Source organism: Pristis pectinata, chromosome 17 (assembly GCF_009764475.1).
Source record: "Pristis pectinata isolate sPriPec2 chromosome 17, sPriPec2.1.pri, whole genome shotgun sequence".
Classification (NCBI taxonomy): Eukaryota; Metazoa; Chordata; class Chondrichthyes; order Rhinopristiformes; family Pristidae; genus Pristis; species Pristis pectinata.
In genome coordinates this window covers 28,632,552-28,658,313 of record NC_067421.1, presented here as the reverse complement: position 1 = coordinate 28,658,313, position 25,762 = coordinate 28,632,552, and the positions used below count along the sequence as shown (strand labels likewise).

At 41.9% G+C, this 25,762-nt stretch overlaps 1 protein-coding gene across 1 annotated transcript in view; it reads left to right on the top strand.

The window, feature by feature from the left end:
• Positions 1–11,305: 11,305 nt before the first annotated feature.
• Positions 11,306–25,762, top strand: part of LOC127579449 (proline dehydrogenase 1, mitochondrial-like) — a 34,008-nt gene continuing 19,551 nt past the window's right edge. The window contains exons 1-3 of the mRNA XM_052032272.1: positions 11,306–12,020; positions 14,823–15,031; positions 24,540–24,574. Coding sequence (XP_051888232.1) covers positions 11,688–12,020; positions 14,823–15,031; positions 24,540–24,574 — 577 coding nt within the window. The 5' untranslated portion in view covers positions 11,306–11,687. The remainder of the gene's footprint in view (positions 12,021–14,822; positions 15,032–24,539; positions 24,575–25,762) is intronic.

Genomic DNA, 25,762 nt, shown 5'->3' with positions numbered 1-25,762 from the left:
TGTCATGTGTCATCATCTACTATTTTTTTGCCCCAAATGTCCTTTATGGAGACCAGAGGATATTCCATGAGGAAAAGGGGACCTGCATGTCAAACAGGCCCGGCTGCCAATCTGTGCTTTCAATGGACCTCAACAAGTGAAGAGAAAGACTACAGACATTGGTGGCATGCCAGCAGGTCCATGCTGGCACAACAACAAGATGTTGGATGCCTTTTATGACAGAATGTTCTTCAGAAGCCTCTCAACAAGTCTATCATTCTTTCCCTGATAGTGCGTGAAGGATAGTTCACTGTTGTTTGGTTGGACATGCCAAGGTAGCATGGACCATTTCTGCAGACTTTGGGAGGTGCACTGGGAAATGGCTGTGTAAAGCTCAGGGACTTTATCAGCAGAGAAGAAGGTGCCAAACATAAGCATGTGACGGAAGGACACAAGTGGCAGCCAGCAGCACAGATCTCACAAATATACAGCTGGCTGTGACCCTAAACATGGCTATACCTGCAATCATTCTACAATTCTTTGATGGTGCTGTAGAAGAAAATACCCCCACTAAGCATCAGCAGCTACAAAACAACCTAACTTTCAGTGGGTGTTGGAGAGGAGTCCAAAGATAAGCTGCACGGTCACTGGTTTGGAAACCTGTACTTCCACCCTGTGCTCCCTCGCTCACTACAACTTCTGGATCCTTATCTCATCATCGGTGTAAATGTTGCTGAAGGATTAATGTGTCACTTATGGCTCACTAATAACTCTGTCTTTTTTTTGTCCCTCTCTGTGTAACTCTCCTTTTCAATGATCCCCATATCTTTCAATATTTATTTGCATAACATTCAATTTTCATCTCTTACTGGTGATGCCTTCCTGGAATTAGTAATTTTAATTTGGACGTGAATATTTATGCAAATAAATTTATATTGAAAATTATATGTTATTGGCATTTAGGATTCATGAATTCTCAAAGTACTTCATCTGATGATAGTCTATGCAACAGGTACTCTTGGGAGACAATGGAAGCAGTTGGTTTCATTCATATGCAAATGTATTTGATTACTTTCAGAAAACAATATTTTGGGAGAAGCATATGAATAATTTGAGATACGATATGGGGAAGTGGTGAGGGAAATGGAGACTGCATGTTTGATTCTCCAAGGTCTTCACCACTGGAGTTTTCCTTCTGTCACTTCAGGATCTATTGTACATAGAACGTAGAACAATACGGCATAATACAGGCCCTTCGGCCCACCATAATGATCATGACATTTTACACCACTGATGGAGGCCATTTGGCATTCCAGGCCCATGTCGCATGACTGAAACTCCCTCCAATTAGTTCAGTTCCACTGTTATTTTTTCTTATATCTGCATCTTTTTTGCCAATCATTTTTAATTTTCTACTCTGTAAAATACCCTCTTACTTTTGAACACCTCTATTAAATATCCCCACAACATTCTCTGTTCTAATCCCAGATTTTCTAATCTCCCCATCTAATTGAAACCAATTATCCTTGGTAACATTGTAATAGATCTCTGCACGCACTCCAAAGCCTTGATGGCCTCTGTAAACTATAATGTTTAGAAATGGAGACAATAAACATGGATTTATAAATGTCTAATATAACTTCCTTAATTTTGCACTCTATTGGTATTGGTATTGGTTTATTATTGTCACTTGTACCGAGGTACAGTGGAAAAACTTGTCTTGCATACCGATCGTACAGGTCAATTCATTACACAGTGCAGTTACATTGAGTTAGTACAGAGTGCATTGATGTAGTACAGGTAAAAACAATTACAGTACAGAGTAAAGTGTCGCAGCTACAGAGAAAGTGCAGTGCAATAAGGTGCAAGGTCGCAACAAGGTAGGTCGTGAGGTCATAGTCCATTCATTGTATAAGGGAACCCTTCAATAGTCTTATCACAGTGGGGTAGAAGTTGTCCTTAAGTCTGGTGGTACATGCCCTCAGGCTCCTGTATCTTCTACCCGATGGAAGAGGAGAGAAGAGAGAATGTCCCCGGGTGGGAGGGGTCTTTGATTATGCTGGCTGCTTCACCAAGACAGCGAGAGGTAAAGACAGAGTCAATTTATAAAGTGAAAGCTCCTATTTTCATCACTAACAGACTACTAAAATGATGACGTCTTCAAAATTTGTACCTACACCCCTTTAAAATTGTACTATTTAGTTTATAATTCCTTGATCTTCTTACAGAGGTGCATTAACTGTGATTTGCCTTTTGTCTGTCTGTTCCACCAATGTTTATATCTTCCTGGACCTTTTCTATTCTTACTTTTGATTGCATTTTCACATCAGCAAACTTTGACATTATGGACTTTATGCTCAAGTGCAGATCATTTACATCAAAAATATCTAAACACTTCACTCTGGTCTGAACAACATTGCTATTGTTTTCTGTCTCTTGTCCAATATGCTATCCATGTTGCTGTTGTCCTTTTAATCTCACAAGGTTTCAGTTAGTTTGCATGGCTATCATGAGGGACTTTATCAACTGCCTTCAAAATGCCCATATGTACATCAACTACTCCTGCTAGTTTGTTTAAGAACCCAATTGATTACGCCATGTATGATTAACATTTAATGAATCTGTGCTGACTGCTACTTACAGTCTCTTTTTCTTCCTTGTTCACTTTGCTGTGGTTTGGCTGAGTCTGGTATCTGGCTTATCTCTTCCCCTTTTTTTTAGGTTATAACATTTAACCATAGAACCATGCAGCACAAAACAGGCCCTTCGGCCCACCATGTTGTGCCGTCCATCAAACCACCCTCACACTATCTAACCCTTTACTCCCACATATCCCTCTATCTCACATTCCTCCATGTCCCTATCCAACAAACTCTTGAACCTGTCCAATGTATCTGCCTCCACCACCACCCCAGGTAGTGCATTCCATGCACCAACCACTCTCTGGGTGAAAAACCTCCCCCTGACATCTCCCCTGAACCTCCCACCCATAACCTTAAAGCCATGCCCTCTTGTCTTGTGCATTGGTGCCCTGGGAAGGAGGTGCTGGCTGTCTACTCTATCTATTCCTCTCAATATTTTATATACCTCTATCATGTCTCCTCTCATCCTCCTCCTTTCCAGTGAATAAAGCCCTAGCACCTTAAGCCTGTGCTCATATTCCATACGCTCTAATCTAGGCAGCATCCTGGTAAATCTCCTCTGCATCCTCTCCAACGCCTGCACATCCTTCCTATAATGCGGCGACCAAAACTGAACACAGTACTCTAAGTGTGGTCTAACTAGAGTTTTGTAGAGCTGCATCATCACTTCGCGGCTCTTAAACTCAATCCCACGATTTATGAAAGCTAACATCCCATAGGCCTTCTTAACTGCTCTATCCACCTGTGAGGCAACTTTCAGTGAACTGTGAATATGAACCCCCAGATCCCTCTGCTCCTCTACACTGCCAAGTACCTTGCCATTTACCTTGTACTCTGCCCTGGAGTTTGTCCTTCCGAAGTGTACCACCTCACACTTCTCCGGATTGAACTCCATCTGCCACTTGTCAGCCCAGCTCTGCATCCTATCAATATCCCTCTGTAAGTTCCGACAGCCCTCCACACTATCCACAACACCGCCGATCTTAGTGTCATCCGTAAACTTACTAACCCAGCCTTCCGCCCCCTCATCTAAGTCATTTATAAATATCACAAAAAGTAGAGGTCCCAGAACCGATCCCTGTGGGACACGACTAGTCACTGCCCTCCAATCTGAGGGCACTCCTTCCACCACAACCCTCTGCTTTCTACAGGCAAGCCAATTCCTAATCCACACAGCCAAGCTTCCCTGGATCCCTTGGCCTCTGACCTTCTGAAGAAGCCTACCATGAGGAACCTTATCAAACGCCTTACTAAAATCCATGTAAACCACATCCACCGCACTGCCCTCATCAATCTTCCTGGTCACCTTCTCAAAGAACTCTATCAGGCTTGTGAGGCAAGATCTTCCCTTCACAAAGCCATGCTGGCTGTCCCTAATCAGTCCATGATTCTCCAGGTATTCATAGATCCTATCCCTTAGAATCCTTTCTAACAGCTTACCCACCACAGACGTAAGGCTCACCGGTATGTAATTCCCTGGACTATCCCTACTACCTTTTTTGAACAAGGAGACAACATTCGCCACCCTCCAATCCTCTGGCACCATCCCCGTGGACAACGAGGACTCAAAGCTCCTTACCAGCGGTTCAACAATCTCCTCCCTCGCCTGGGGAAAATCCCGTCAGGCCCCGGAGATTTATCTGTCTTGATATTATTTAACAACTTCAACACATCCTCTCTCTTGATATCTACAACTTCGAGAACATTACCCTTACCAGCACTCACTTCCGCGTCATCAAGACCCCTCTCCTCGGTGAATACCGAAGAGAAGTATTCATTGAGAACTTCTCCCACTTCCGCCGCCTCCAGGCACATTCTCCCACCTTTGTCTTTAATCTGACCTACCTTTACCCTAGCCATCCTCCTACCCTTCACGTACGTGAAAAAGGCCTTGGGATTTTCCTTAACCTTACTAGCCAACGCCTTTTCATGTCCCCTTCTAGCTCTCCTCAGCCCTTTCTTAAGTTCCTTCCTCGCTACTCTATATTCCTCATGGGCCCTGTCTGTACCTTGCTGCTTGTACCTTATGTATGCTACCTTCTTCTCCCTAACTAGTCGTTCCACCTCTCTCATCACCCACGGCTCCTTCACCCTGCCATTCCTTCTCTGCCTCACAGAGATTAATTGCAATGATCAATCAGCAACAAAATTATTGTTGTCTGACATGACCACAATAACAGATGCAATGGTTGGTCATATCTTTCTCCCTTTGTTTCCATGAGTTACAGGCAACTTCTGACTGACTCTGTGGGTAATGCATGGGTTGTTCAGTTCTTCAAATAAAAAACAACCATAATATGAAACAGGATATAACATTTGGCACCTGCATGTCCCCTACCCTGCCTGCCATTTATTTTTTGCAGAAGTCCATTTATATGTTGAGCAGAAGAAGTTGCATCCCTTCTGGAGGAACAGCACCTTATTTTCTGTCTTGGAACCTTGCAGCCTAACAGCATGAACATTGAATTCTCCCACTTTAGGTAATGTCACCCCACCATGCTTCTTCTCTTCTTCCCTTTCCTAGCCTTTTTTTTCCTCTCTCCTTACCTTTGACCCATCTGTCAGTGGATCTGCTCTCCCCTCCTCCCCCGCACCTGCCTACCACTATCTCTTACCTGCATCTACCCATCAGCACCCTGTGCCCACCCCGCCTCCCCTCTTTTGTCCACCTATCACTGCTCTGCTTTTCCCTCCTATATACCGGGCTTCCCATTTTCCTGTCTTCAGTCCTGAAGAAGGGTCCTGACCCAAAACGTTGACCGCCTGCTTTCCTCCACGGATGCTGCCTGGCCTGCTGAGCTCCTCCAGCATCATCGTGTTTTTCGTTCTTTGAGTTGCATCCCTTCTTCCGCTGTTTGAACGGGCTGCACTCAGTTTCCAGCAAGACTTCAGGCCCACAAGCCTGGTCTTGATCACCTGGTGCAGACTGGGTTGTACGATGGGATTGAAGGAGATAGCAGGAAAATGGAAGGACTTTCTCATTGGTCAGATCCAAATGATATTAGCAGGTCCTGACAAAGTGGGAATAATCAGGTCATTTAGTTCCACTGCCTGCCTTTTCTCCTGGGCTGTGTCCACACCTAGGTGACTCTGTTAGGCTGGAGTCATTCTGTGACCAATGGCCACCAGAATGCATGTTCAACACCAGGGACATTATTATACTTTTATTTTATAATTTTCATTTGGATGTACTACTAATTTGGAGTTTAATGTTTGCACCCTCTGCAGGTCATTTTTAAGAAATGCTTGCATTTCTCTGGAACATTTAACTGGAGAGAGTGGGGAGAGGGTGGAGGGGAAGAGGAATAGGAATAAAGGAGACGGGGCAGAGAAGGAGGTGGAGACTCAACTTTGCACCTCAACTTGGTTTGGTCATTAGGCACTCCAAAGCTCTTGACTCCCTCCCCGTTCCTGCCCCCCCCCCCATAGCTCTCTCTCATCGTCTCACTGTTTTCTCCCCCTCCCTGAATAGCCACACACTCTCTCCCTATCCCCCTCTGTCAAAGACAAAGCACCTTCCTCTTGCACTATCCGAAAATTTTTGTCATTATATCATTATTTTACAATGCAATTAAAATATGAATGAACTCACTTTTTTTTACAGCTGCATGATTTTTGCATTTTATTTTCAATCATTTGATAGCCCAGATTTTAATGTTGTAACAAAAAATGAAATTAATACTAATGTTACATTATGTTGTGGTATTATAATGTTTAGTACAAGGCTCATTCTTTCATAGGCTTTGGTGAAGGAGTCAACAGTGAACTTGGAAGAGCCTCCAAGTGTGCACATTCAGAAAATGTGCATACATACTGAAATCTGATTTAACTGAGGCTAGGGGGATCTTGATTTGGGAGTGAAGACGAAGGTTGAACAATTTCCTGCTCTTCTGTAGATTAGCTTCACTCGAGCTGGAACGTTACTAGAGGCAAGATGCAGTGTTCCATGTTAAGAAGACAAGTCAAGTCTAGTTTATTGTCATGTGCACAAGTATATTGAGGAACAGGTATAATGAAAAACATGCTTGCAGCAGCATCACAGGCACAAAGTACAGACTACACACAGAATGTAAATTATACATATTATAAATGTTATAAATTATTAGAGCAATGAGACAGTTTGGCTTAAGTCAAGTTTTCAGCTGGATTGGCTCTGTGCTGGACCCATTGGTTAGAATATGGCTCATATGGCATTGTGTAGCAGATTGGTACCACTGGTAGTAAATTGTTGAGGACAACTGAACTCGAGAAGGTTTCTCACTAATCCCACTCAACTGATGGAGTTGAAACCTTAAGTTTGAAATTCAGCCCCAAGTTCATTGTCTACTGAGCAGCAATGACCCTGTCCTTCTATACACTGCAGACCATGAACATTCTACATTGCACTCCTCAAAGAACTGAAGAAATACTACCAATGCTACCTGGCCAAAATCTTCCAAGTTCACTGGCAGGATAGGCAACCAATATCAGTGTCCTCTCCCGGGTCAACATTCCCAGCTCCTTTGGGTGAGCCACATCACCCACATGGCCAACATTTCCAGGAGGATAAAGAAATTGCTTCAATGAGTCCCAAAATCTTCTTGAAAAACATAACATCTTCACCGACTCATGGGAGTACCTAGACAGTGACCACTCAAAATGGAGAAGGAGAACTCAGGAAAGCACTGACCCTCCTTGAGTTTCTATGATGGTAGCATGTAAGAGCCATTCATAAGGAGTGCTTTCCCCTCTGTACTACCTTGATGTACTTATGTTTTGAAAAGATCTAAGGATGTATGGATGGCATGCAAAACAAGGTTTTTTACTGTATCTCAGTACATGTGACAGTAATAAACCGATTTACCAATTACAACATCCCAACTCTCCTTACTGAGAACAATCCTTCCCCTGTGATGGGTCCTTGGTTCCCACATTGGCTTCATCAGTTACCTCAGAACCCACAGAATTGGAGTGGAGGAAAGTCATCCTCAATCCTGAGGGTGCTGCTGAACAAGAGCGAATATTATAATGAATCACAGAATGATCACAGAACAGATTGAGGCCATTCAGCCCATCATGCCCTCTATCGGAGCAACTCACTAGTTCTATCCACTCTTCTCTATCCACGGCCTTCATGATCTTGCAAATTTTTTTCCAGCAATTATTATCAAACTGCCTTTGGGAGGCCACTTTGGAATTTGTCTCCACCACAACTGCAGGCAGTGCATTCCAGATTCCAATCATGTGCTGCATAAAAAGGTTCTTCATGTTACTGTTAAAGCTGTTAGTCCTTTTTGTTATACCTGTGACCTCTAGTCCTTGACCACTCCACCAAAGGTAACAGCCTCCCATCATTTACTCTGTCCAGACCTCTCATCAATTTATGTACTTCTATTCAATTCCCTTAGCCTTCTTTTCTCCAAAGGAAACAATCCCAACTTCTCTAATTTGCCTTTGTAACCATAGCCCCTCTCCTCTTCACGTCCTTTCTGTTACATGGTGACCTGAGATTAATGCAAACCTACATCTGTGATTTATTAAAGTTCAGCATAACTTCCCTGCTTGAGTACCTTATGCTTCTGTTGATAAAGTCCAGAACTGTGTGTGACTTATTAACTGCTTTCTCAACCTGCCTTGCCACTTTGAATGATTTGTGCACATGTATCTCTGGGTCACTTTGGTCCTGAACCCCTTTTAGAACTGTGAACTTTATTCTTTCTTCCCATTCTTCCTAGCAAGATAAACCTCCCTTATACGATGAGATGGACTCTTGACCTCACAATCTACCTTGTTTGGCCTTGCACCTTATTGTCTACCTGCAATGCACTTCTCTGTAGCTGTGACACTTTACTTTATATTCTGTTATTGTTTTTACCCTGTACTACCTCAAAGCACTGAGTAATGAATTGATCAGTATGAACGGTATGCAAGACAAGTTTTTCACTGTACCTCAGTACAAATGACAATAATAAACCAATACCACCTCACATTTCTCTACATTAAACTTCATCTGCCATATGTCTGCTCATTTCACCAGCCTGTTTATATCTTGCTGCAGTCCATCATTGTCCTCCTCGCAGTTCACATTATTGCCAAGTTTTGAGTCACCTGTAAATTTTGAAGTTGTGGCTTGCGCCTCCATGTTTAGAGTATTAATATAGATTAAAAAAAGCAATGGCCCCAACACCAATCCCTGAGGATTGCAATTATTCACCTTCCTCCAATCCAAAAATCGATCATTCACCATGGCTGTCTGTTGTCTGTGTCTGTTACTCAGCCAGTTTCATATCCATGTGATCAATGTCCTTCTTACGCCAAATGCTTCAACTTTACTGATGAAGGGTCTTGGCCCGAAACGCCAACTGTTTATTTCCCTCCATGGATGCTGCCTGACCTGCTGAGTTCCTCCAGCACTTTTTGTGTATTGCTCCAGATTCCAGCATCTGCAGAATCTCTTGTGTCTCAACTTTGCTGATAAACCTATTTTATGGCACCTTATCAAAAGCCTTTTGGAAGCCGATGTACATCACGTTAACTGCACAATCCTCATTAACTGGATCTATACCAAATAAAAGTAATATTATCAATGTTAATAACTGGAACCCATAATGCTGTTAGTACAAGGAATTCCACTGGTGTGTACAGTTCTGTTGGTGGCATGTTCCCATAATATTGAAAGGTAAGGTCAAGAGACTTTGAGTGTTGGATAGTGAAACAATAATGTGGCCTGTGGCAGCTTTAGGGAAACGAAAACAGGAGAGGCCCTCCAGGATTTGGAATATGTAAGGGGGGGGGGGCGGGTACTTAAAAATATAATTAGGTGGGCAAAGAGGGGGCATGAAATGGTACCGTCAGGCAAGATTAAGGAGAATTCCAAAGCATTTTATAAGTATATTAAGGGAAAAAGTGCAAGAAAAGAGTACATTGGGGACCAAATCCAGAGGATGTGGGTGAAGTCTCAAACAAACACTTCTCATCTATATTCACCGAGGAGAAGGATATTGTAGCTGGAGAATTCGCGGGGTGGGGGGGGGGGGAGGGGTGAGGGCATTTGAAGGGGCTGTGGATGTTAAATGGTGCTGTCACATGTAGGCATGGTAGTGTAGTGTAACGCTATTACAGCACCAACGACTCGGGTTCAATTCCGGCCGCTGTCTGTAAGGCGTTTGTACGTTCTCCCTGTATCTACGTGGGTTTCCTCCCACGCTCTGGTTTCCTCCCACATTATACAGATATACGGGTTAGGAAGTTGTGGACATGTTATGTCGGTGCCAGAAACGTGGCAACACTTGCAGACTGCCCCCAGAACACTCTATACGAAAGATGCATTTCATTGTGTGTTTCGATGTATATGTGACTAATAAAGATATTTTATTCCAGGCTGCTATGGTAGGCAAGAGATTACTTGGGCAGTGAAAGAGATGTTTAGATCTTTGCTGGCCACTGGTGAGGTGCCAGATCCCTGGGGAGGAACAGCAAATATTCAAGAAGTGAAGCAGGGATAAACCAGGTAATTAAAGCCCAGTGAGTCTAACATCATTTGTTGGCAATTTATTGGAAAAAAACCTGAAGTTAGGATTAATCTGCACTTGGGGGAATCAGGGATTGATCAGGGCTAATCAGTAATGTTAAGAGAAGGCCCTATCTGACTAATCCAAATTTTTTTGAGGAAATGACTAAATGTGTTGATGGTAATGCAGCTGATGTAGTCTTCATAGACTTCAGCAAACCATTTTGCAAGGTTTTCTATGGAATACTGGTCCAAAAGGCAAGAGCCAAGGGAATCTAAACTGGATCTGAAATTGGCTTGGTGATAGGAGGCAGAGGTTGATGGTCAAAGGTTTATTTTGTGATGAGAAGCCCATGACCTGTGATGTAGAACAGGGATTAGTGTTAGGAACTTGCTGTTTGGTATTTACGTGAATGATCTGGATGTGAATGTAAGAGTTGAGTAAGACTGCAGATGATGCAAAGATGGCTGGTGTAGTAGATAGTCAAGAGGATGGCCTTTGGCAACAGAATGATATTGATCTGTTGGTCAAGAAAGCAGAGAAATGGCAGATGGAATTTAATGCTGAAAAATTAGGTTACCTTTTGGGAGGACTAAATAAGGTTAGAATATACACAATTAATAGGAGAACCCCAGGAAGTACAGAAGAAACCTTATGTACAAATCCAAAGATTCCTGAAGGCAGCAACATAGGTCAATAACGTGGTTAAGAAAGCATACAAGATACTTGCCTTCATTTGTTGGGTCATGGAATATAAACAAGAATGAGAAGGTTATGATACAACTATATGAACCATTGGTTAGGCCAGAGCTGGAGAATACAATTCTGGTTGTCAAAAGATAGGAAGGATGTGATTTCACTGGGGAAGGTGAAGAAGACTCACCAGAATGTTCCCTGGTTTGGAGTGTTTCAGCCATGAGGCGAGTCTGGGCTTGCCTGTTTTTGGAGTAGAGAAGGTTGAGGGTAACCCGATTGAGGTATACATGGGGTAGGTATTGAAAAACGATTCCCCTTACCAAAGATACAAGACTAGGAGATTTAGAAGAGTTTTGTGAAAAAAAATTCTTTTCCACCTAAGAGGGTGGTTGAAATCCGGAACTCACTGCCTGGCGGGCGGGGAAAGAGGAAGATCTTCTTTCAACATTCATGCTGATGAAACACAGTGGTATCGAAGCCTGCGGGTTTAGTGCTGGGAAAGGGGATTAGTGTAGATAGGTACTTGATGACTTGCACGAATAGTGGGCCGAAGGGCCTATTTCCATGCCACATGGAAATGTTTTTAGGTGTGCCGGATCTAGAGAGCAGGGTCACAGGAGACATACCCTCTGCCCCTGCAGTCAACCGCTATTGGCTGAGCGGACAGACAGCGACCCACCGCCACTACTCTGGGTAGCAAGGCGGTGGAGCCTCCGCGCTTTGTGAATGGAAGGGCCGCGCCCTCGCAGCTGATTGGTCACCTACGACAGAAACTGGATACAACGAGGAGCATACGGCTGTAGGTTCCGGGACTGGGTGCTCTGCAGCCAGTGTTTGTGCAGCAGGTTATCCCGCCGCCTACCTGCCTGCTCCTGACCGGATGGCGAGCTGCGCCTTCTGCAGACCTCTCTCTTTGCGCTTGCTGCCCGGCCGCGCTCCGGTCGGCAGCTGCTGCTCTCGGCTCCGCTCCACCGCCGCCGCTCCCAAGCGGGAGGAGGCGCCCAATGAAGAGGCTCCTGGCGGTGGCCGTGGTCACCGCCGCTTGCGGGACATCCCGCGGGCGCCTCCCGCTCCAGCCCGGGTCTCGCCTGGCATCCCGGACTTCAGTAACTACCGCGAAGCCTATCGCAACAAGAACAGCGCCGAGCTGGTGCGGAGCCTGCTGGTGTTTCGTCTCTGCTCATACGACATCCTGGTGAACAGGCACAGGGAGGTAAGCGGGAGTCCGGGCCCCGAGTCTCAGGGCAGTGGATTCAACGAGTCTCCCAAATGCAAAGAAGTACACAGCGTGATGATTAGAATCAGAAACTACACGTGACAGTGTAATGGGTGTATTTGCGTTGCAAATGATGACACGAGAGGTTGCAGATGCTGGAATCCGGAGCAACAATCTCCCGGAGGAACTCAATGGGTCGAGCAGCATCTGGGAAGGGAAAGGAATTGTTGACGTTTCAGGTTGAAACCCTGCACGGCTCGATGAGTTCCTCCAGCAAATTTTGTTGCATACGCCTCGTGATGCGTGTTGGTTTCAGGCTTCAAGGACACGCTGTTGGTTTCTGAGAAGTGGCTGGTGGTACTCTGACTGGTGCCGTCTCTCCTTGACCACATCCTCTGCCAGCATGCTAAGAGCTCCCAGAGAAAAGCAGCAACTGGAGAGTTGAGCTTCCTCCCAGTATTTGCCCTTTGGGGCAGACTATTCCTCCAGTGGATTCCGGGTGTCAGGAGTTTGATGTCACGATATTTGCAAAACCTGAGCTTATTTTCTTTGTGGGATGAAATGTTGAGGGATTGGCTCATTCAGCGACAGTGAAGATATTGTTTGGAGGGTGAAGTTGAATGTTTTGCCCCATGAAATCATTCTTTATTTTGTTTGCGTCAGTGTCATTAACATATGCTTTCAAAGTCAGCGAAGTATTTTGTTTCCTAATAGACATAAACACACGGGGGTGGGGGCCGGTCAGGGTTCCATTGGCCAGAACCGTGGTTCCATTGGGGATAGTGCTTGTGCTGGAGTTACGGCAGTGATTTTGGTGGCTGCTTGGATTTCATTGCACTGGCACACTCTCAGGTGGTTCATTTCTACTGATGGTCTGGGGTGGGCAATTTCAGAAGGTGGCTCACCACCACCTTCTTGAGGGCAGTGAGCGATGGCCATTAAATGCTGGCTTTACACCAAAATTCCAAAAATGAATTTAAATAAAAAGTAAACGTCTTTTGATGGAGATATGTGCATTCAGGTTGTGGTTATGTAGTTTACATTGGTGGTGAGGTCTGGGGACGGCTGGGGAGATTGATTCCATTAGTGCTGGTTTGTGTCTCGGGTTTGTTATTCCACTTAGCTGCTTACTGTGGGATCTATTTCTACTTGCACTGGTACGCTTATTAAGAATGTTCTTTCACTGGCAAGGGACTCCCACTGAGAGTCAGAATCGGATTTACTATCACTGACATATGACGTACAATTTGTTGTTTGGCGGAAGCAGTACAATGCAAAGACAAAATCTATAAATTACAAAAATAAATAGTGCAATAAAAAGGAATAATGAGGCAGTGTTCAGTGGTTCACAGATCATTCAGAAATCTGATGGTAGAAGGGAAGAAGCTGTTCCTGAATTGCTGAGGGAATGGTACTTCATTCATGCTGGGATACCTGCTGGAACTGTTGTTCCATTGACAAGGATTGATGTGCAGAGTGGGCACTGAAGGACTGGAGGTGCTTTTGATCTCTAGATCTATTGCAGTTCTTCAGCCTTGACCGTCGCACGGCTGGTGAAGCTGTACCGCTGTATGCGTGCTAGTGAAATCACGTCCAACCAACCACCGAAACCACTCAGAGTGGATGTACATTTGCCACCCAGCAGGGAATGGTTCTTAAAACTTTTGCCTGCTCACGATAGTCAGTATTCCTTGCTTAGAGAAGTTGAAAAGCATCTTCTTCAATTCCTCTTTTCCTGTTGCTTTTATGATCATAAAAAAGGCTCCATTTCTCTTAAAAGATTGTTACAATAGGATTTTGCCATTGCCTCCAAAGTGATTCATTTCCCCCATTCTCACATCAGAAATAAAATTATAAAGGCCAATCGGTTCTGTTGCACTGTGGGTGGGGTTTTGCACTTCACAATTTTTTTTATTTTGCTTCTAGTACAACACTGAAATGACAAATATTGAAAGGGAAAGGGTAAAGGGAGGATTGGCAGTTGGAATCCTGCATAGAATACATCCAGCAGAGGTTCTGATTCTGCATGTTGAAATGGACCCTGATCAGAGAACAGGGAGCCCTCATTACTCAATTCCCAGATCCAAGTGTGTTTTTTTTTTAAAGTATATTTCATCTTAGTTGGAATTAAATGGCATAACATTATGTTTACATTAATCTGATCACATTGGAATAGACATTTGGAAAAGCAGCCCCAAACTAAATAGTAAAATAAGATATCTTTCTTACTCGCATGTACATCGAAACACACAGTGAAATGCATCTTTTGCATAGTGTTCTGGGGGCAGCCCGCAAGTGTTCCACACTTCTGGCATCAACATAGCATGCCCACAACTTCCTAACCTGTATGTCTTTGGAACGTGGGAGGAAACTGGAGCACCCGGAGGAAACCCACACAGACACTGGGAGAATATACAAACTCCTTGCAGACAGTGGTCAGAATCGAACCCGGGTCTCTGGCGCTGTAATAGCATTATGCTAACTGCTACACTACTGTACCCTGCCCATATTCTGAACATTGAAGTGTCATTAATTTTTCAACAACAGAGAAGCCTGTTTCATAAAAATTATGATATTTCATTAAAATCATATTTGGAATCATCTTCCTAGGTTCTGGTTGGTCTTTGTTCTGTTGAGGTGTAAATTTGATAGATTTGAAATCGCTGCTGTCAACCCATACTTGTTTTCTCTGGAGTATAAAGTGTGGTCATATGGGAGAGTATTAGTGTAGTGTAGTGTTTTGGGATGTGTAGTGTGAGGTCAGTCATGGTTCCACAATGTATTGTTTTATTTTTACAGCTCATCAATCTGAGTAGAATCCTGCTGGGAAAATGGCTTTTCAGGAAGCTCATGAAGATGACCTTTTATGGACAATTTGTGGCAGGGGAGGACCAAGAAGATATCAAACCCTTGATTCGCCGCAATCGTACACTTGGTGTGGGCTCCATCCTTGATTATAGTGTTGAAGAAGACCTGACCCAAGAGGAAGCTGAGAAAAAGGAAATGGAGTAAGTTAGGTTCAAATTGTATTTGACGAGTTGAAGTCAAGAAAGACTTGATTTGGGGATATTGTCTGACTTGTTGCTCTGACTCCTCCTAACCTCCCTATGGATATTTCTCTTAGAACAATGGAATTCTTACTGCAAGTTGTCTTAAATGAAACTTTTTGAAGCTTTTAAATGAGTAAGCAGAACCCCTTTCAAAGTGGCAGTGAGATTTTGCCGCCTTAGACTTCACACACTTGATCTTCCTCCTAATAAAAACATAGGCAGACATAATGTTTAAAAAATCCTGAATGTTAAAGCACATCTCACAGAAGTATTATTCCCTTCCAATCGATCATTTTCCAAGAACTTCATCACTGGGACTGCAAACTACAAATTCCATTGTTTGCAAGCAGTCAGTTCCTCAGAAAATTTGACTTTCCAAAATTGTCCCCATAACCTTCATTCCTGTGTGATAGAATGGATAAAAATTTGATAACTTTGTTAGGCAATGTGTATTACATAGTTAATGTGACCTCAGATTAATGCCCTTGTAGAGTGTTGTACTTGATAACCAATTTTGGACGGAGAGTTACAGTGAGTGGTTCATAACAACAGCTGTATCCTTTGCTAATGATTTCAAAATAGGACCAAAATACTGTGTACAAGTCTCATGGTCTGGTGTGCGTTACATTTATGCAAAGTGAAATTCCACTTGCTGTTCCTTTGCCGTCTGTTTGGTCAGTAATTAAACCAGTCAAATAGGGCCTAGTTGGGTTGTACTATTTGTCATTTTGAGTGGTTTACACTGTCTTTATGTGAATTTATCCCATGAAGTCTTTATTCCATCTTCATTGAAATCAAGGATATTCTAGGTTAAGAATTTGATGCATTTCATCAAGCTTCTGGTCAACTACAAACCCCAGTATTTGAGGGGGAGGGGAGGTCAAATCGAGTGAAGGACTTCCAAGGTCAGGCCTGTGGATGAACTCCGGCAGATTCTCATCACCTCTTTATTTTGTGCTCTTTCTAGTTTCACAGAGGGCAAAACTAATGGGCTGTCTGGTGGCTCCAAAGGAAACCAGCAGTGATGATTGCTGCTGCCTGGTCCTTGACCATGGTACCCAGCAGTTGGGAGAGTGGGAAAGGTTGGTGCACGAGGACAAAAACTGAAGCATCCAAGATCCTCCAGGTTGAGAGGACTACTGGGAAAGGCACACTTTCTCTAGCTAGCAGATCTTGGCTAATGATTTTCCTGATGCATTTTAAATTGGGTTCACAGTTGCATTCTGGAAATGCAGTTTGAATATGTTAATGAACTGTTCAGTGCTCCACAGTGTAGCATTCAATGTCGTGATATTCCAGTATTCATCACCATTAAAAGGATATGTGGCCTGGTGATGTTTTCCTTCTATTTGAATCCAACTACCCCATCTATCCTCTCTTGCCTATTTGGAAGGGAAGATTGAGGAAGAGCTAATATCAAGACTACCCCATATGTCTGTATATAATCTTAAACCAAATTGCTAACGTTGGCAAAATCTTTTGTAACCTGGGATTTATTCACTATTGAGTTATAAAATTAGCCTTTTGCAAACTTCCCATTCTACAAGTTTCAGGCACAAAATAAAGAAAAAGAATAAAGGTGCTCCATTTGGATAAAGACTGGCTTTCCAGAGCTCGAAGACAATAGCTTGTATGGCCTTAAACTAGGTTATTTCCAGATTTTCTGGCTCAACAATGTACAATATGATAGTTATGGATGAGTGAGCAGACTTTGTGTTACGTGTTTTGATCCTTGCTTGCAACAGTTTCTGGGACTGTAACCAGTTCACTGTTAGAACTATGTAAATATTTTATTTGCATTTCAAACTGAGCAGAGCTTGGGTAGGAACAGGTTGGAGAGACCTTAATGTGGGAACACCCAGTCATTTTATAACCAGTATATAACCTCCTGGATCATTTCTCAAAGGGCTTGTTGAGAAATGGAAAACAAAAGTTCAGACCTTGTCAGAGTAAATTAATACTCGTTTGGTACAGCTAACTTTCTGAATTCATTCACTGTAGCATTGGGGGCCAGGGCAAAGCGAAAGGGTTCTTTGCTAAGGAGTTAGAAAGCACAAGTCATTTAACTTCACAACTCTACCTTTGATGTGACTTCCAATGTTGCCTATGCATACCCAGCAACCAGTGTAGAAAATACTACTCCACTACCTCTTGAAGGGACTTTAAGCTTTAATTGTGCAATATTGATTTTTTTATATATATTCTCAACAGTAACATTCTGTCAGGACAAGCTAATCGGGGTGAGTTGCAACCTCGTGACATCGGCTTTGATGATTTTTTTGGGAATTCTTTGCCCACTTTATGCTTTGTTCAACTGTATTCAGAGTACAAATGAGGTTATTTCTTGGTGTTCGGGATGGTGTGAAGTTTTCACCTTTTGTCCCTCCTCTTGGTTCACAGCATCGTGATTGAGTTGTGCCTCAATTTTGCTATCTCATTTAAATTCTGCCTCTCGCACCTGGTGTTTCAAAGTATTCTTAAACCAATTGTAGCTTCATTATTTTGCTAAGCACAGCTTTATTAAAAAAAAGTGTCGACATCTAATGCTCTTGCAGCTCTTTTTGATCCTTTCTCGCAACAGACTCTGGGATTGTAATCGGTCTATTTATCGCTGGAAGAATGAAGTTGGAAGAAAATGTGAAACCAATTTATTGATTTTTCATTTTGGATGCAACTTTCTTTTAATCCTGATTTTGCTAATCAAGAACACAAGAAATAGCAGTGGGTCTCATAGCCCCTTAAGCCCACTCTATAATTCAGTATCGTAATGGCTGATTCCGTGCCTCAATCCACCCTCCCATCTGATACACATCTCTTTTGATTCCTATAAATGTATTTATCTCAAAACTGAATTACTGACAACTGAGCATCCACAACCTTCTGAGATAACAATTGTAAATCTTTATAATTCTCTGTGAAGTTATTTGTCCTTTATCTGAGTCCTGAAATGGGGGTCAGCCATTTATGGGATGAAGTCCCTTAATTCTAGTCTCTCCAGTTGGAGAAAACTGCTTCTGGCATCAACCCTGTCAATTCCTATTAAATTTGTGCCTTGGGTAAAGAGCTTTACTTCATTGTTCTGTTATTATTGATGTCAGTGTTTATCCTTTCTCGATCTGACTGATCTTCTTTTGCTGTCTGAGATCCAAGAAGAGCAAAACAATTTCTCTTCATGCAGTACTTTTAAGATTGTAACATGTGTCAAATAGTGCTGTGCAAGGCCAGATATATATCAATAGATGCTGGTGGAAAAGTTTGAAAAGATTGTCTAAGCATGCAAGTTTGTGGTAGAAATTGGGAAGTTTTTTAAGTTGGTTGAACAGAGAATCTTTAAAGGAGAGTAGGGTTGAGGGGGCTAATACTTGAACCAGAGATGTACAGGAGCCTGCACTTTGAGGAGCAGGAAATCAAAAGATATCTGGAGGGTTCGCAATAAATGGATGAGTTTTGAAGACTAAACTGGTTATTTGAATTTCATTTGGTTTGTTTTGGTGTGGAGGTGGGAGCAACAGATGTAGATTAGCTGGGTCTCTTAAAATGGATAAGGTTCAATTGGCATCATTCAACATTTTTTTAACATATAAAACTGATCCTTTGCAGAGGAATAATAAAGAATAAGACATGATGTCCAAGAAGAAGAGGAGCCTAAAGAAGGCCTTGAAGCAGGAGAAAGATTGGTAGAAAGACAGAGTTTTTTAAGGGATTTGGTTGGCGTGCTGTTTCTTCAAACTTTGTTTTCTTACCCAAGTTGCTTTCTATTATGTTGTTCTTCCCCTGTGCATCTTTAAACTTGAAAATAACTTGAAATCTTGAGGTTATTAAGGTGAATTTTTGATACTTTACTCTCTAATTTTTCTTTTTTTGTATAAACTGTTTAGCCTGCATCATATTTTTGCAGAGTAGTTTGACCCTTTCATCTTATTTTTCAGATGAAGTAAATCAATATTTCCATTGAAATCCTTTTGCATCTTTACCTTGTTTGTTCAGTGACAGTTAATTCTCAGTAACCCTAGCCCCTACTTATGCAAGTATTTTTGAGTAGATGAAAAGTATTGCTTGGGGGTTGGAAATTTGATGGGCTGAAGCAGTTCATTTATTTTCAATAATAATCATAATATAAGACTAGAAGTTTTAATGTATGATTGAAATACAGCATGATGTCCCATGCTTTTTAATAACAGAATATTGTCTCGAGTAGTATTCCAGACTGAGGATATTGCCAATAAAAGTTCAGTGGTATGAAGACCCTATTATCTTTTAGACAGTTCTCAAGCACTTCAATATGGAGCACATTTATCAAAATCAAACCACTTTTTTTTTCTTTTTGGGGTCCTGAAATTCATATATTGTGAACTAAGTCATTTTTGACTTCTTCACAATACTGACTACACATTTAAGAAAATAATGTCTTGTAAGTAAAGCAGTTTTGAATCTGCTGGAGAGGTGAAATGTGCTAAATGAAATGCAAGACTTCCTTTTAATTATCACTTGGTTTGGAAATGGACCCAGCATTTAGATATGGCAGGGAGAATATTAGCTCTGGGGTAGAAAGCCAATAGGAAGTGTGCAGTTGAAAAATTACACTGTTTTAACAGCCAGCAGTCTTTTCTGTCTCTCACTTGTTCACAGAATGTAGATGTTTCTGACAGTGCTGGTATTTATTGGCTATCTCTGACTGCCCCTGAACTTGAGGCAGTAAAGAGTCAACACATTAGTAGGCCTTGTGTCATGTATAGGTCAGACTAGGTAATGCTGGCAGATTGAAATAAAAACAGAATGCTGGAAACACTCAGTTGGTCAGGCAGCATCTGTGGAAGGAGAAATGGAGTTAACATTTCAGGTTGAAGACCCTTATCCCACTTCAGATGAAGGGTCTTTGACCTGAAATGTTAACTCTGTTTCTCTTTGCATAGATGAATGTTTCCAGCATTTTGTGTTTTTTTTTGATTCCTAGCATCTGCAGATTATTTTGATTTGCAAGGCTGGTAGATTTACTTCCCTGATGTGATTTTTTTTTAAAAAAAATCACAATCTGGGAGTTTTATAGTCACTGTTATAAATTTATATTAAAAGTCCAAGTATATTTGACTAGAATTTAAATTCCCCAGCTGCCTGGGAGAGATTCAAGTTATGTCTCCAGATCAATGATCCGGAACTCTTGGTGTTGGTACAATAACTTAACCACTGTGCCACTGAACTCAGTGTGAATCTTGCCAGTCAGGTGGCCTTCCAAGGCGGTCTATTTGCCTGCCCACACCTGAAAAATGTACATTACATTCACAGAGTTTTTTTTGCTGGAATGCAGGGATTTTTATTTTCTCCTTGGTTTCTTGCAGTGTGTGACAATTGGATCAGTTGCGATCTGCTTCGGTACAAGCCTGACATTGAGTTTGAGTTCTAAATTTGAGAAGCTGCTGCTGCCTAAAAGACACAAAAATCTATTTATTAGGAACTGAAGACAGGACTTTGTGGTCTGTATGATTTTAGCAAGCTGACAATTACTGTGGGGGTTTTTTAATCACATTTTTCTAATTTCATTGTGATCTGAGGGAAAGATTAGGTAGGGTTTGCAACACTGATATTTTGTGCAATTGTGTCCTTATAGTGAGCGAACAGTGCTGTGCTTGGGGGGAAATGCTGATTCATGGTGGAATGGGGAAGGGAGGATGGCTTTGGAAAAATAACTTTTATATTGGATATGCAAATCTGTGTTTAAAAGGAGAAACTCTGCAAGTGTGCTGGGAATGGGTAGTTTTATTATCTGGTCAGAGGTGAGTTGGGGGTAGTAGGTGGGGAGGAAGGAAGGGGAAAGCCATGTGAAGAGCAGCAATGCTTCCAGTGATGGCCAGTATCTGAAAGCTGCACAATCCCTGGCTCAATGCCAAATGACTAGAATTCCACGTTTATTGTTTGTAGCTGCTGGTGCGAAAGTCACACAGAGGCTGAGAGCTTGTTGATGTACTTTACAGCATTTCAATGAGGGATGGCTCTGCTTGTCCTGATTGCAGTGGGAGGTAGACTTATTCACAAAGCATCCCAGGGCAACTGCCTGTTTAACACTGAAACTTGCTCTAATTATTTGGTGGTAATGTTCTTTTTCGGTCCCAACCTACTGACTTGCAGCATAGACTGAAGGGTTGATGCTCACAGTAATTGTTTGTCGAGCCTAATGCATATTGTGAGTCATTTCAGGGGTTGGGTATTGTTGTTCCAGCTAATTGACCAGTTTAGATGGTGGCATTAATAAGATTGATGGCTGTGAAAGCATTTTTATTCTTAGATCTGTGTGTGCTTGCAGTTTGGAGACCTCTGGGTTCTGATTGGTGAGAAGAATTGAGGAGCAGATTGGGTTCACAAGTGCTTATGCAACTGGTTGTTGTTGGGAGATTTGATTGGCATAGTGTCAAGTTTAGTAATGGGGCTGAGAGCTAATGTGATGATACCGTTAAAGCTTCTGACCTTTATTGCAGCTTGTTAAACGGTGAGCAAACACTTGACCAGCACCTCTGATACAAGTTTCAATATTTACTTCTCTTTGAACATTGTTGTTTGCTGTGATATTTGCATGGCCATTTAATTCTAAGAGGTATGAATCCATTCTTTGATCTTTCCTGGCTACATGGAGCTCTGCTTTGAGTTTAATGGAAAGTCTTTGATGTTGTCTCAGCATTCTGGAACACCATACCATCTTCCCTCTAGAGATTTGTTTATCTTCTAGCTCGTTAAGTGTATGTAGGATAACTACTTTATCATATTGAAGGCACTAATTTTGCCGCCTTTAACTCTCTGGAGTGCATTTAATCAATTTTTCCATGATGACCATTTGGGACAAATACACATCCAGATTTTTAACTATTCATCACCTTGCCCTCATGTTTTGAGGCTGCTTGGTATATTTGGATCCTGTAATAACTCTTTTCTAGATCTACTTTTTTTTTGTGGCGTACAGAGCCTACCAAAGGTATGAAGGTACCAGAAAGAGTATATTGTGGAAAAAGTTGTTATTCACATAGTAGGACAACAGGGGAAAAAACAATTTTTATGAAGGTAATAAATTAACTGTTGACAGATGGAGGAATCTGGTTGAGTGAGCTCAGGGAACACAAAGGAACAGCAAGCAGTTAAAAGGCAAATGATACATTGATCATTATTGTAGGGGCAAGAGTGTAAGACTGAAGCAGTCTTGCTGTTATACAGAGCTTTGGCAAGAACTTATTTAGAGTACTGTTTGTAGTCTTGATCTCCAAACCTAAGAAATGATGATACATGGAGGTACTGTACTACAGATTCACTAAATTAACTCCTTGGAAAAGGATTAACCTGTGAGGACAGAATAAGTAGGATTGATGTGTGTTCTCTGAGAGATCTCACGGAAATGTGCAAGATTCTGAGAAGTATTGACAGGATAGATGTTGAGAAATGGATCTGCTAAACTAATAAATACAGAGGGTGTGGCCTTGAATTAAGGAGCAGCCATTTAGGACTGAGATTAGCATTTTTTTTGTTTGAGCAGATGTTGCAAATTTTTGGAATTTTCTTGTCAATGCTCAGTCATTGGACTGGGTGGTTAGATTTATGGGCAAGAAGGGAATTTGAGGACGTAGAGATCAGCGGGGTAAAGTGGACAAAGCACATGATTTTATTGAGTGGCAGAGCTTGGCTGTGTAGGGCACTCCTGCTGTTCCTTGTGTTCCTATGATGGCAATTTCTTAGTGTTATTTACTGAACGCAGGTGAAGTTGAGACCTGCTTCTTGTGGCTTCCTTGACCCATTTATAAATTAATTTACTAACTTTGGTGCTAATCCTTTTGGCTTTCCTTATTTTATATTTGGAAAATTAGAGCCATGCATTAAAAATGATTTCCAGTACTCGGAATCAAATGTACAGCAATTGATACTTGCATGCAGAGAAGACTGCAAATCTCACATTTAATTAAGAAGCTTGGCAGAAAGGCAATGTCCAAAGTGTGGGGTGTAACTGCTTTTGTCTATATCAACATTTCTGCACTGATTACTTCCTGTCACTGTGAGTGTGTGGTACGACTAGAACTGATTTGTATGGTCAATAGTCTAGTTTATTTTGGTAGTCAATCTGAAGCAGAGGCTGGATGTGAACATTCAGCCATTTAACCATTGAAATTTAAGCAACATTTCTTTGCTTTATTTGTAATTTGGAGAATTTGATAAAATTCAAGAGAGAACACCTACCACGGTAGAAATTCTGAACATGTTTTGTTTGCCTGCAGTGATCAAATCATGAGCATTCGTGTTATTACTGGTGGCTAAACATTTTTTTTTCTATGCAAAGTTCCCCCAGCTACACTGAACAAGCCTAGGTGTTCATGGATTGGAATGTACTCTGGTTTATGGGTGTTAAGTATTGCCCTCTGGAGTTGTCTGAGACATGAAACAATTGGGGAGACAAATTCCACAATTGAAATCCAACAGATACAAGCAACCAAAAAGAATTGGAGTTAAGTTTGCATCATTTCAGGCAGTATTAATTAGGTGAGTTAGATTTTAGCAACCTATAGATTGTGGCTGCAGTCTCTCTGTTCATAAATTGTCTGGTGTTAATCCTGGCATTTACCGATCCTGTGTCACGTTCCCATTCCACTTCTTAGATATGCCTTTTGGACTGTTCCACCCTTAGTAAGATTGGAATCTAAACTTGTGCCTGCTCGTGCTTGTGGCCTGTTGCATGTGCTGTCTTGTGATTTGAAATCAGAGTTGTATAAGAAAGGTCATGAATAATTAAAATCGATTAACTGCTATTCCATCTTCCTTGTAAATAGAGGGCAGCTGATAATGATGTTGATACATCTGTTGTAGTCTTCTATTGCAGAAAAGTTGAAACAGTTTGAAAAGGACTTAATTGTAGCATGTACTATAGTGTCAGTTCCCAGCTCAAAGAAATGCAGCTGGTTTGATGAGGGCCTTTTGAGTTTTGTGCATGTGATTTATAACTTTATTGTTCAGAATCCAGTTTATTATTGCTGACTTGTATGTCATGAAACTTGTTGCTTTGCAGCCGCAGTACAGTACAAAGACATAAAATTACTATAAATTACAAAATAAATAGTGCAAAAAAAGTTATGACGAAGTCGTGTTCATGGGCTCATGGAGGGCAAATCTGGCGGAGGGGAAGAAGCTGTTCCTAAATCATTGAGTGTTTATATAGAATGATTACTTACTGTCTCTGCTCAACCCTTTTCCCATCATTCCAACATCATTCTGAAAGCAAAAATTCTCAATAACTTGACGTGACAGAACTATGGTGGCGAGTTTGACTGCTCTACCTTCCCTGGCCACTGTGATGGTAAAATTTCCCTACTGCATAATGTTCTTTTTCTCTTATTTCCTCTTTCTCCAAGACTTGTCCCTTTCCTTCCTTTCTTCTGGGCTCCCTATTCAGTGTTATCCTTGTTTAAAATGTTAATTGTATTCTTTTTTAATTTTATTTTAGATCTTGTGAGTCTTTTGGAGTGAAAGATGTTGAAGGTAAGCCTGACCCTCTTCAGCTTGTCTGTACATTGCATGGAGGAGGGCTTAGACCAGAGATACTGTTTCTGACATAGTTTCCAAGACAATGGTTTAAGGCAAGCCCTTCATCAATATCTACACCCTTCCAGCCCCAAGACCATTAGCTGTCATTACCATTAAATAACAGCTGCATTTTCACCTTGGGGAATATTTTGATGGACAACCTACACTAGCCCTTAATTACAACTGGTACTGGGAATTTGTGGGCCCTCTCTCCTCCTCCTCTTATAAATTTAAAAATGCCCATTGCTTTACCCTAAAGTCTCAGCAGCTTCCGAGTGCAAGAACCTGAGCTATACACCTGAACAGAGGTGCTTCTAATCTAAGTTTAATTGGTGTGGATGTGGGGTGGAGAAGTAAACAAACCTTACTATGAAATGAGTATGTAAGAACAAAATGAGTCAGCCTTTGAACCTGTTCCACCTTTAAGTAAAATTCTGGCAAGATTACGTCTCTACCTTCTTGTTCCTTGATCCTTGATACCTTTGGTGTCTAAAGATCGATCAGATTAAGCCTTGAGTGCACTTACCAAATGAGAAGAGAATTCCAATGATTTGTAACTCAGTGAGGAGATTTTTCATCTCCGACCTAAACAACAGGTACCTTATCCCAGGACTATGCTTCCCCCATTCTGGACTCGGGACCCAGGAAAAAATGCCTCTTGCTATCTACCCTGCCAAGCCTCATCAGAATCTTCCAAGTTTTGGTGAGATTCTTCTGATTTCCAGAAAATGAGATCAATTCCATTCTATCTTTCCTTCCATGGTAACCATCTCATCCCAGTAATAAACCTAGTGAACTTTTATAGCACTCTAAGGGAAGCTCCTTGAATTATCATTCCTTGAATTATAAAGAGACTAGAAATACACACTGTGCTCGGTATGGCACCTTGCCACAGCCATATTATACCCCAACCCTCTTGCAGTATAGGCCGATGCACCGTTTATACTGATGATGGTTCCCTGTGCCTGCAGGTTGTTGGAAAGTGTGCATGTTTGGGACTAGCTTGTTCAAGATCAGCAGCTGGACAAATACCCTGTTAGTGCTCATGCCCAATGTCTGCCACTGAGGTGAATTACTGATAAATGAGTGGTGCCGTGATAGCAACTTATCAGTGTGGGGAGGCTTATAAAAGCTTACACTGGT